Source organism: Suricata suricatta, chromosome 4, assembly GCF_006229205.1.
Source record: "Suricata suricatta isolate VVHF042 chromosome 4, meerkat_22Aug2017_6uvM2_HiC, whole genome shotgun sequence".
Classification (NCBI taxonomy): domain Eukaryota; kingdom Metazoa; phylum Chordata; class Mammalia; order Carnivora; family Herpestidae; genus Suricata; species Suricata suricatta.
The window spans coordinates 51,370,544-51,383,496 of NC_043703.1; the positions used below are offsets into that span (position 1 = coordinate 51,370,544).

At 37.9% G+C, this 12,953-nt stretch overlaps 1 protein-coding gene and 1 long non-coding RNA gene across 8 annotated transcripts in view; one reads left to right on the plus strand and one right to left on the minus strand.

Moving 5' to 3' along the window:
* Positions 1 to 12,953, minus strand: part of LOC115289460 — a 49,068-nt gene that overhangs the window by 17,360 nt on the left and 18,755 nt on the right. For all 5 annotated transcript variants that reach the window (XR_003907636.1, XR_003907637.1, XR_003907635.1 and 2 more), the window contains exon 2: positions 5,807 to 5,929. This is a non-coding gene — a long non-coding RNA (uncharacterized LOC115289460). The remainder of the gene's footprint in view (positions 1 to 5,806; positions 5,930 to 12,953) is intronic.
* The window catches only part of AKAP11 (A-kinase anchoring protein 11), a 141,894-nt gene that overhangs the window by 4,617 nt on the left and 124,324 nt on the right, over positions 1 to 12,953 (plus strand). For all 3 annotated transcript variants that reach the window (XM_029936678.1, XM_029936677.1, XM_029936679.1), the window contains exons 2-3: positions 7,655 to 7,764; positions 11,325 to 11,441. In XM_029936678.1, the coding sequence (XP_029792538.1) occupies positions 7,705 to 7,764; positions 11,325 to 11,441 (177 nt within the window). In that variant the 5' untranslated portion in view covers positions 7,655 to 7,704. The remainder of the gene's footprint in view (positions 1 to 7,654; positions 7,765 to 11,324; positions 11,442 to 12,953) is intronic.

Here is a 12,953-nt window from a genome sequence, read left to right on the forward strand (position 1 = left end):
TTTAGAAGTTAAACAGCAAGTTTGTTCCTAAGGAAGAAGCAAACATTTGAATTCCCACTCTATCAATTCCTGCTGTATCAGATACTGTTTTTACAGGTCTTATGTAATTGCCTTCTTAGAGCAATCTTGTGAAGATTAGCCTTAGCTTCCTGATTTTGCAAAAAGGGGAGAGCGCTTCATCCTAATGCCACTGTTTGCCTGTTAGGTGGTGGTGTTTGTTTTTAATGGTTGCTCTGGGGTTTACAAGATAACTTATCAGGATCGCTTTTTGTATACTGTAGGAACGCTATTTTCTAACTCCAGCCCGCCGCACTCTTGCGTTTTGTTTTGTGATATATTTTCCTTGTGTACAATGTAAACCCCATTATATATTGTTAACGCTTTTAGTCTAACTGGTTATTTTTTAAGGGATTAAACAAGGAGAAAATGTCTCAAAATAGCTTTTATATTACCCTCATATTTACCCTTTCAGGCCTTCTAAACTCCCTGTTTAGATTCAAATTTCTATCTTCTTGTTTTTCTTTTGCCTGTAGAATTTCTTTTAACCTTTATTCTAGTGATGGTTGGCTAGTGATGAATTCTCACAGAGTTCTTTAGTTCAAATACATTTATATTACCTTAATTTTTAAAAGATATTTCCCTTGGGTATGAATCTCTCATTTGACACATATTTTAGATGTTTGTTTATGGCTCAGCATAGTTTCTCCTAAGAAGTCTGCTGTCTTCCTTTGTTCCTCTTTATGTAACGTATGCTTTTCTCTGTTTGCTCTTAAGAATTTTCGATCCCTAGTTTTCAGAAACTGGGCTATGATGTACCTTGGGGTGGTTTTCTTCATGTTCATTTTTCTTAGGGTTCGTTGATCTCCCTTGTAGCTGTCAGTTTATGGTCAACTTCTGGAAATTCTGAGCCATTTTATCTTCATATATTGCTCCTCTCCCCCACATTTTTGAGGATTCCAAATAGTCACCTTTCGTACTGAGTCACTGATGCTGCTTTATTTGTGTGTGAGCTTCTCTCTGTGCTTCATGGATCGCTTCTGTTGCTATGTCTTTAAATTCACTCTCTCTTGCAGCGTCTAATCTGCTGTTGATTGCACCCGCTATGGTTTTTATTTTAGATCTATTTTTATCTCTAGAAGTTTGGTTTGGGTCTCTTACATTTTCTGTTTCTCTCCTTATGATCGTGTTTTACTCTTTCCTTTTGAGTAGATGGAACAGATTTGTAACATAATTTTCACATCTTTTCTGTTCATGCCTTCATTTGTCACTTCTGGGTCTGCACTACTTGCCTTGTTTCCTCCTGGTTATGGGTCATGTTTTTCTCCTCCACTGGTAATTTTTGACTGTGTGTTGGCCATTCAGGTTTATGCCATTGCTTGATCAATTTTGTTGTTGTTTTTTCAGTTTGGTTGTATTTTTCAAGTGTTGGATTTAGTTGAAGGTCACAGGCTATTTGGAACCTGTCGGATGGTTTTGAGGATTTTGAGCTTTGTTAGTGCAACTACAGAAAAGCCTAACTGTCATGCTCTCCTAGTCCCCAACTAAGGTTAATTCCTTGTGAGGAGCCCATCTGTTGCCTGATATATTACACGTTTTTTTTTCCACTCTGGTTGGTGGGAGTGCAGATTATTCCAAGCCTTGCCTGGCTTCAGGTGTTGTTTGGCCTGCTGCTATCTGGTAGTTATTTCCCCAGCCTCTGACACTTGGCATAGATCAATATTTGACCAAGAGCCCTAGAAGAACCCTCTGCGACTCTCTGGAGCTCTCAGTCTTTGTGAGCTCTCTCTCCAGTGCTCTACCCTGTGCGTTCTAGCCACCTTGACCTTCCCAGACTCTCATCTCTGTCTCTGAAACTTGCCGAGACTGGCAGACTGCTTGGCTTCGTCCCCTCGGTGCTGTGCCCCGGAAGTAGCCAGCAGCCAGTGTTTCCCTTCTTTTGGCGGCCATAGGCCTGGGTTAGCTGGTGTCTAACTTCTGAAAACTAATGTTTTCTGTATTTTGCCCTACTTTGTTGTATTTATATTTAACAGAATATTAGTTTTTAACACTTGGCCATTCGGAATTTGGCCAACACGTATTTTTGGAGCATTTATTGTGTTATCAAATACTGCAAAATTAGAAATTATTGGAAGCTTTTAATTATATTCTTACAAATGATTCATTAAATGTAGAAGTACCCATTTAAACATTTTGAAGTTATACTTTCCTCTTCAGAGACTTTTTACTTATTAATTCAGCAGATGTTTGATTTGCCTTCTGTGTTAGAATGTAAATATAGTAAAACATTTTTGTCCTCATGAAAGTCACAAGAGGAAGGAAGCAGGAAAAAAATGACTGGGATAACCCGTTTTGGGAGCAGAAAGGAGGTGGCTCCTGTTTGGGCAGGGAGGGATTGGTAAGAGGGGCCAAGTCTTCCTCAAGGAGAGAGGTCCTGGAACTGACGCCTGAGGAGTAACAGTTTAGCTGATGGAAGACAGGGTGGGTGACAGGTCAGGATTTGGTGACTGACTCCATGTCGTAGTCTGTAGGGATTGAGGCAAAAGCCAGTTTCCAGCTCAGCCTATTGGCTCTGCAGAAGGAGGTTGTAGAAAGTTTTATTCAGTTTTTGGATGTACCAGTTTTGGGATATTTAGTTGGAAGTATTGAATAGAAAATTGGACCGAAGGTACTGAAACATAGGTTCAGGAGCTGAACTGCAGATAGACATTCGGAAGGTATTTGCACAGTTAAAATCTGAGGTAGGGATAGAATATCCTTGGAAAATTAGGTAGACTGAATACCACGAAGGACAAGGATGAAGGTTAGAAACGTTAGCATTTGAGTAGCAAGTTGTAAGAAAATTTAGGGAAGGAGACTAATGTAGTAGCCAGAGAGATAGAGAACTGTTTCTTATTTGGAAATCACTTGGAGGTACTTGTGAAGGATACAGATTTCAGGGTTCCATGTGGACCTCTGCAGTCTGGATCTTGGGGGATGGGGCGGGCTAGAAATGAGCAGATGTGCACGTGTACTGAAGTTTGAGAACCAGTGTCATCGGAAGAGAGGCAAGATAGGAAGGACGAGTGTGTTGATAGAAGACACGGAAGGGGTTTCAGAGACTCTTTGGGTTCATTCATTCAGACTCTAAAAAGGTCAGGAAATAGATGATGCCAACTTGAAAATTTCTTAGGTCAGAGGAGAGATGGAAAGATGTGGGAAATACTTGTTTTCTGATTCTAAAAGAACTTCTGCCATAATTGCATCTACTCAGGTAAAACACAATGTGCCATATTATACAATATACAGTATAGCATATGTTCTCTTTTACGTCATGTATACAAATACCCATGTGCAGTCATACGGATTTTACCCAAAAATGGGACACTGTGAACATGTGGAAACTTACTTTACTTAACAGTGATCATCTTCCCGTATTATAGGTGTGTGACATTTTATAACATTAAAATAAGTCCCAATTGTCATGAATGATTGCTATCATGAGTTTAGTCTATCCATTACGGTATTCCCTAGGGCTGTACAAATATACACAGAACTGCATATGTCATTTTTTTTAATGACAAGAGCATACTGTTTACACTGTTGTGCAACTTGCTTTTTCCCCTTAATATTTTGTGGTAATACTGTCACCTCTGTGTATTCCTCTAACTCTTTCCAACAGCTGGTAAAATCAGTCATATGAATGTATAATTTATTTGAATTGATGGGCTTCTAGATTATTTTTAGCTTTTTTTTGTTTCAGTGAATATTCTTTCACATGTATCTTTATGTTTGTGCAAGTGTATATGTAGGGTAAATTTTAAGAAGGAAATCACAGGATCCTAAGATAAGTATAATTTATTCAAAGTGCCCCATCTGTCTGTTTTCTATATTCTTTATAATTGTTTCTCCAATACTTTCATCTGTTTTTATTCTGTGATATTTCCTAAGACTCCTCCGATGTTCCAGTGTTTTTAGCAATATCCATTCTGCTTTTTTGTTGCTTCTGAGTGGATTTCAGTTTTTGCATGGTCTTGTCTTTGTATCCTGGTCTTCACTGAGCTATGGCAGTTAACTCTTCAGCCATCTGCCTTTTCTGTCTGTACTTTCTTGTCCCTGATCTGCTTTCAAAGAATGATCTGGATTCACTCTAATTTCTTTGACTGTAATGAAATACACTTATTTATTTCTTGCTTAGGACTCTTGTTTATTTATCCATAATAGGGCACAAATCAAAAAAGCATTCAGTGAAAAGCATTCCCAGCAACAAAGGTGTTGAAGGGAAAATACTGTAGTTTTGCTCCTCTGGTGAAATCTGTCTAAAACTACATTCTCTGTAATTATATAAGATGGTGTAGAAACCCTGCTCTGTTGCTTTGTCCCCCACCTGTCTTCGTGTCATTTCCAAAGATACATTTATTTTTTCTTTCCTTACCAGAGATATGAGTCACACCGTCTCACGTTGGATTCACTTGTCTGGCGTGAACTGCAAAGATTATTCTCTGATAGATTTTTCCTTTTGTGAGATAATATTTTACTTCTGTGTTAAGTTAAACACAAAACGATGGAGTAGGGTTCAGAAAATGAGTAAAGATATGGAACTGAATATAGTTTTTTTTATTATTAATATATATTCTGAGGTAGTTGGTCTGAAAATAGATTATATGAGTTTTGGGTGGCATGATTACATTTGTTTGGGCTTTTATTTTGTCTTTAGTGTATTTTTACTTTTTATTTTATGTTTTTAATGTTCCTCCATGGGTCTGTTGAATATTGGATTCTATTTGCTTTAGCACTTTAGTGTGAAAAGAGTGTTCTGTCCCGGTCTGCTATTCTGGAGTATTGTAGGTAGAGCTCTGGGGTCACTAGAGGTGTCAAATCCGGGATGTTGTCTCAGAGCACCCTGGCCTCCCCCAACCTCCTTGTCACTGGTTTTTTTTGTGCCTCAGGGGCATGGCATGTCAGCACCTTCCGGTGAGCAGCTCATCTGGATAATTGGTCCCCGTCCTTTCCTGAGTCAGTGTGTAGTCTGCTCATTATTGACTTTAGTAAGCAGCTGCGGAGGTGATTGCGTTTTCCCATCTCTTCCCACCTCTGCCCTTTCGGGAGTCAAAGAAGGGGAAGATGCCTTGTGCGCTGCTCCTCTGTCCTGCAGTGTTGGCATTGCTTTTAAGAAGAGATGTGTTTTTGCTTTTTTGTTGCGTTTTGTTTGTTTTTAATGTTTATTTTTGAGAGAGAGGGAGAGAGGGAGGCAAAATCCAGAGCAGGCTCTGAGCTATCAGCACAGAGCCTGACGTGGGACTTGAACTCATGAACTGGGGGACCGTCACCTGAGCCGAAGTTGGACCTTTGCAGGTGCCCCCCGTCAGTGTTATTTTGTAACATGTTTGCATCACCAGGGAATGCATATCAGTTACTCAGTCACTCTCCTACTTCTGGCATCTAGAGTACTGCTTATTTCAATCCAGTATCCAGTGTGATGAACACCTTTTCAAACCTTTATGCTGGTTAAGAGCCTGGGTGCTAGACTTTGAAGGTCTGGATTTGAATCTCAGCTCTGCTGCTACTGAGTGGGCCTGCGCGCTGCTCTACTTATCCTTGCTGCCGATCTTCTCATTGCAGAGCTGGACTAGTACTCGTCTACCAGTCCCAAGGATTACATGAGACATTGATGTAAATCTCTTAGTAAAGCACTCGTTGCCTGAGAAGCTCTCACTAGGACCCTAGGTGCGCCAGGATCATTGTTTTGACATGCTCCCAGAAGTGGAATTGTTGGGTCATAGCATAGGAGTATTTTCACAGTTGAGGTTTGCATTACACAGTTGCCTACCAGAAAGATGCCAGTTGAGTCAGGTGCCAAGTCTGAGAATTTTCCTTTTCTGGAACTCTGTGTTGGCCTTTGTAGTTTATGTGGTACTTTAGGCAAGTCCCTTTCTGGCAGTTGAAGAGAAGTCTGTGGGTAAAAAGGAGAGTGAATTGCCCTGGGAAAAATAAAAAGGATTATTGTCTTGCTTTGGCCGCATAAACTTTTATATTTATACCTTGGTTTGAGAATTTGGCTTCCTTGATCATTTTGGTCCATAAGTAAATATTTTAATTTTCCTTTTATCTATTGTTTTTAGTTTCCAAAATGCCCCCTATAAATTATTTTCCATCTCATTCTTACAATAAACTCCTCCACTAAGTAAGTTGATATGTACATTGAGGAAACAGAGCCAGAGATATTGCAATTTACCTGGAGGAGACCAAGCTAATGAGAGGAACAACAGAACACAAATGGCACTCTTTGGAGTCCTGCTGTGTTGCTCTTTATCTTGTACTGTTGGGACTTTCCTTGCCTTTCTCACGTCCTACTTCAATTCTAGTCATAAGCCAAATTTTATTATTAAAGAAGTCACTAGGATTTATCCTAGTTCAGAATAGAATAGTACCATAATTCTTTATTAGAAATTAGAATCTAGGGACAGCTGGGTGGCTAAGTTGGTTAGGTGTGGGACTTTGGCTTAGGTCATGATCTCATGGTTTGTGGGTTCGAGTCCTGGATTGGAAGATTCTCTCTCTCCGTCTCTCTCTACCCCTTGCACATGCTCTCTCTGTAAATAAGTAAACTTAAAAAAAATTAGAATCTAGAAATGTCTAGAAGGAGGTAGATGTGTGTGCGTATGCATACACACTTCTATTTTTTCTCTGCAGTGAAAGAATTTAAATTAGAACTTCACTAAAATTTAGGGTTCTTTTTGTAGTTCTGATGGAAACTAATTGATGTTTGGTTTTGCATTTAAATCTCTTCATAGGGACATTAATCAGATGATTTGAAAACCTCAACTAGGTTAATTTGTGGTAAGGTCAGTTTGGTTGAACCTAACCCATTTCTTAAATCTTTATCGATGCAAATTTTTTAGTTATTTAGTGATTTAGAATTCTCTTCCTATTCTCATTCTTTACTATTATAAAATACTGTCCTTCCAAGGCTCTGAACCAAGGCCGTATTACTTTATTCTCCCCTGTATCTGTAGCATCGAGTGCAAGTAGATTTTAAATGGACAAGGTGCTCTGGTCAGATGTGAATATTGAGTGGTTAATGCCCAAATTGATTTAAGCTCTCAAAGGTACTTCCTTATAACATCTTTAAAAAGTTTAAGTCCTTAGTTTTAGAGTTTCTTCCTAATCATTTAATTTGGATTTTTTTTTTAACTCTAGTCATTGGTATGCTGTTAATAGGGCTAAATAAGAATTTGTTTTTGTTTATGTGATTTTATTTGATCTACACAGATTTAATATTCTCATTTGTGTATTATCAAATATTTCTACCCAAGAAATGAGAAGGTGTAGAGCGTTCACACATTCACCGTTGCCACAGGGTTAGAGTGACTTTGGGGAGGCAAGAAAGCTTGGATTTTTTGTAATATTCACTATTTTAGGTTTTAAAAGGTTTCTAAACACTTCTTTCAAGTATTTTGTTGTTTGTAAAACAAACATACAAACAAAAATATCCCCACAAAGGCAATGAGATTGAATAAATAAGAGTAAGCTATTTTATAGTAATTTTTTATGTCTCAGAATTTTTGTTTAATGTTTTAATTTTTTTAAATGACCGAATTTAAACAACTTACTTTAGGAGAAAGTGCTTGCCTGAGTCACTAAAATCATTCGTTTTCTTTTAATGTGTTTTCTTTAGGTGTCTTATGGACTAACTCTTCATTGATTACACACAACAGCAATATAGTTATGGCAACCTTCCAGACTTCGAGAAACAGTCACATGAAGACTAGAGCATCTGTCAGAAAGGTAAGTTCACTGTGTTAGATTTCTTTTAGTGATAGTTTTAATAAAAATGTTGATCATTTTTAAACATCTTGTTAAGCAGGTATACGATATTCTTATTTTTAAATGAATCTCAGTATTGTAATTAGTAATATTAAAATCTTGCAAAGAATGGCATATATGAAAATAGTGACATGAGGTCATGAAGACAGTCAACCGTATTTCCCAAAGCTTGCAATGCCTCCCCATTTCTTCTCAACAGTTTTCTCTCTTTTATCTTCTCAGGATCTTCCATTTTTTAGCAATATAAGTATCAGGTATACATTTCTAGTGTATCTTTATCTTTGCCCCCCAATATTACCATTTACTCATTCATTTATTCATTCATTCGGCAAATATAAATTTGAGTGTTTTTTATATGCCAGGTGCTGTGTTAGGTATTGGATAACAGTAGTGAGCAAAATAAATATGATTCCTCATCCTTTGTTTTTAGTTGGAGGAAGAACCCTCTTTCCATTTGGTTACCCTTCCATTTCTTGAGCTTTTTACCCCTAACTTTTTATTATGAAAAATTTCAAGCATATAGAAGAGTTAAATTCATAGCACACCTACACATAAACTTTCATACGAACCAACTATATTCAACAGTTGTTTTTTTATATAGTTTATTGTCAAGTTGGTTTCTATCCTAATACCCAGTGCTCTTCCCCACAAGTGCCCTCCTCCATGACCATCACTCCCCTTCCCCTTTTCCCCTTTCCCCCTCCCCCTTCAGCCCTCAGTTTGTTTTCAGTAATCAAGAGTCTCTCATGATTTTCCTCCCTCCCTCTCCCTAACTCTTTTTCCCCCTTCCCCTCCCCATGGTCCTCTGTTAGGTTTCTCCTGTTAGATCTATGAGTGAAAAACATATGGTATCTGTCCTTCTCAGTCTGACTTATTTCACTTAGCTTGACACCCTCGAGGTCCATCCATTGTGCTGTGAATGGCCATATTTCATTCTTTTTCATTGCCATGCAGTATTTTATTATATATATAAACCACATCTGGTCCAGCAAGGCTCTTTCTGTGATTTGGCTATTGTTTAAAGTGCTGCTGTGAACAGTGGGGTACATGTGCCCCTATGCATCAGCACTTCTCAACAGTTGTTAATATAGTCAACGTTGAGCTAGGGTTGAGTTAGGGACGTCAACCCTCTGTGCAGTCAGAGATCACATACAAATTTTGGTTCCCCAGAAACTTAACCTCTAACAGCCCGCTCTTGACCTGAAGCCCTAACAATAATTAAGCAGTTGATTGACCCATATTTTGTAGATGGAATATATTCTGTGTTCTTAAAATAAATTCTAGAGAAAAAGGATATTAAAATCATATGGAGGAGAAAATATACTTATGGTATTGAACTGCGTTCATTGAAAAAAATCCACATGTCAATGTACCTATGCAATTCAGACCATGTTGTTCAAGATCAACTGTATTTTGTTTTATTTGCTCTGTGTGTGCATGCACACGTTTGTTTACTCTTTGGCAGAACCACTTGAAAATTGTGGTCTTATTATCTCTCCACTCCTGCATACTTGAGTGTGCTTCTCCCAGGGAGACCAGTATCCTCCCATGGAACAATAATATAGTTGTCATATAACAGAAGTATAATCATCACATTCAGACAAGTATGATTTCCTAATATCCAATACCCAGACACACTCGGATTTTCCTTATTATCCATAAAATCTCTTTTGCAGTCCTCCCCACTGCCAGCCACATTCCCATTTTGGATTCAATCTAGGTTTCTAGGCCTTAAGTTGCACTTGATGATTATGACTTATTTATGTTACTTTTGGTCTGAGAGTTTCTCCTCTTTTTTTTATTTATTAAAATTCAAGACTAACTTCTTGACAGGCTGGACTAGTTTCTTGTACAATGTGCCACATTTTGGATCTGTCTGGCTGTTTTCCCACAGTGGTATTTAACTTATTCCTCTTCTGCGTTTCTTAGACTCTAGAAGTTAGGTGTAAAAGCTTGATTACATTCAGGTTAAACATTTTTGGCAAGAATACTTATAGAATGATGTGAGAACAGAATTTCAGGTTTTCCTGTGATCAGTGATGCAAAAATTGATCAGTTGATGAAGATAGTCACTCTGCCAAAACTGTCCATTTTAAAAGTGTATATTTATTCTATGAGGTGATATTTGGCTGTGTGCAAATATCTTCTTTTTTCCAGCAACCTTTTATCTAATATTTTTGGCATCCTTGATGATCCTTCCCAGAATCTGTTATTTCCTGGAAGCTGCAAAAGGATGATTTTCCTAATGTTACCATTGCTTTTACATTTATTAGCTAGAATTTTTTTTAACTTTTTAAAATGTTTATTATTTAGTTTTGAGAGAGACAGACAGAGCATGGGGGAGGGGGACGGGCAGAGAGAGAGGGAGACACAGAATCTGAAGCAGGCTCCAGGCTCCGAGCTGTCAGCACAGAACAGATGGGGGGCAGCGACTCACAAACTGTGAGATCATGACCTGAGCCAAAGTCAGATGCTTAGCCGAACACTAAGCCACACAGGCGCCCCAATTAGCTGGAATTCTTAAAGAAAAGCTTTCTCTCATTAAGGTTAAATGAACTACAGTATTTCTTATGAAGCCTGGTAAATGCCCTTGAATTACCAATTAGTTTATTTTCATTCATTCATCCATTTATTCATTTGTACTGTTCTGGACTCATGGATTTAAAGATTCTGTATTTTCCAATCTTTTATTTATAGTCATTTATTCATTTACTTATTGATTTAAATTGCTGAGAAGGCCTGAAGCTTGGTCCCTGCCTATGTCCTTTTGTCTCAGGCTCTTCACTCTCTGATTGCTTCCCTACTTATAGGATAACAGATTGACCCGGTTTCACCATCTGCTTACCCTTCCTCAGACCTGAAATTGGCTATTTTCCCAAAGAACCCTGAATAGTATTTAGAAACCAAGTACGCTGGGTACTACTAGGAGTGCCCATTGCCCCTTCAGTGTCATGAATCTATATCAGTAGTTCAAGTTCAGATTTCAGATTTTTTCCTTTTTTTGAGTTGTTTGTATGTTAGCCTGAAAACCTCCACTCATTAATGAAAACAGAATCATTTAAAATTTAGAATATATTTTTAAGTTTATTTTTATTTATTTTGAGAGAGAGAGGGAGAGTGAGGGGAGTGGTGTGGGCAGAGAGAGGGAGAGCGAGAGCAAGAGCGTGAGAGAGAGAGAATGAGAGAGAGAGAGAGAGAGAAAGAGAGAGAGAGAGGAAACCCCAAGCAGGCTCTGCATTGTCAGTGTAGAACCCTATTTGGGCCTCCATCTCACAAACCACAAGATCATGACCTGAGCCAAAATCAAGAGTTGGATGTTTAACTGACTGAGCCATGCAGGCGCCTTAATTAAGCCTTTTGGTTTTTTCTCCTCTCAGTTGAACTGGCGTATGTAGATATCCACAGGTGTCAAATGAATATTAATTGGAGAGTTAGTGACTGTACATTTAGAAGTAGAATATCTCCAGGATCTTTTACCTTGTCTTAGAATTAACTAAATTAAGAGTATCTTTTATTTTCAGAGCTTCAGTGAAGATGTGTTCCAGTCGGTCAAGTCTTTATTACAGAGTGAGAAGGGGCTCTGCAGTGTCTCAGCGGAGGACTGTTTCAAGCAGGATGAACATGCCAATTTGACTGAGGTTTGACCATAACTTTCTATATGTTTTCCTAATGAAACACAGTGTATTTTCATGTATTTTTGTGCTTCGTTGTAAAGCTGTATCATCTACTTTTAAAATTTCTACATATTAATTCATGTATGAGAAGTACCTAAGTATGACCTAATTGTCTTAGTGTATCATAATGAGCACATTTAATTCCGTGCATAGACATTGTTGATCCCTCATTGGACAAACAGCACTGTTTTAGATGATTCCTGTGTATTCAATAATTGATAACTTAATATTAAGATTTTCTACTCTGAAACATGAAATATATACTATTTCCTTATGTTCTTTTTTTTGGCTATTTTCTTGGTTATTTAAATTCAGCACTTTGATACAAAATAAAAAAGTAGTGATAAATTTACTTTGAAATTAATATATATACTAAAGATACACTGACTACTGTCTCACCTCCATCAGTGTTTCCAGTCTTTGTTTGGACTTATTATTGTGAAAAGAAGTAAATTTTTTTCTTGTAGTATAGCTATAGTCAATCCACACATTCATGTTCTTACTTCAGTGGAAAGGTAAGGTATTAGGTTATTCAAGCTCAAAACTGAGAAGTATGTTAGTTAAAAAAAGGTTTTTTTTGAAACCAAGGATCTAATAAAAAAATCTGGATTTTCTTATTTGGAGGAATACTTTTCTTCCATACTCCTTGAGGAGCTATATTTGAGATAGTTCCATGGCTGAGGAGCATAGCTTTTAGGCTCCAACCTGAGCCTTTCCTTGTGTCTGCTGGTTTCTGTGGCTCATGCCTGTTATCTTCGTTGTTATCCCTTCTGCTTTACTTGAGTAAAGCCGAGTCACCCTCGGTCTCCTCTGTTGTTGCCAAGTGTGACAGGTCTCCTGTGTCCTGCTGCCCTCAGTTTTCCATCCTGTTTGCTCCAGCTGCTGACGCAGTGCCTTTCTGAGCCCACATTCCTTGGCGAGGCCTTCCTTGATCAATGGGAAATATAAAACTACTGGCGTCTTCAAAACCCCATGTCAGCTAATTTTCTCTTTTATATCCAATAAAAGGAAATTTGAAAGAATAGAAGGAATTTCTGTTTCACTCGAGGGTGTGCATAGCTCAAAGTATTTTTTCGAAGAAAGGAAGTTTGTTTTTAAGTGTCTCTTTGTTACAGAGTGTGCCATTTCCTCCTTGTCGTCTTATTGACCCTCCCAACTGTGGAAGAGGAGTTGTATTGTTTTAAGCTTTATAGATGAGGAGACTGGCCCTTGGAGCCTAACAGTGTACTTAGAACCCTGGAATTAACTGTAACACTTTTGGGAAGTAATAACCATATCAGGATAAGGATCCCTGGGTAATACAATGTTGTGACTTGGTTGTGACTCATCAGAAAGAGATCAAAAGTACATTGAGTGTTGTTTTCTGTTTTAACTATGTTGCTTTCCCATAATTCTTGAGAATTGATTGTCTATATTGCTATCATTTAAGTATTTCATATTTTTAGTCACAGTATTTGTTTAGTAGATAGTTTGCCG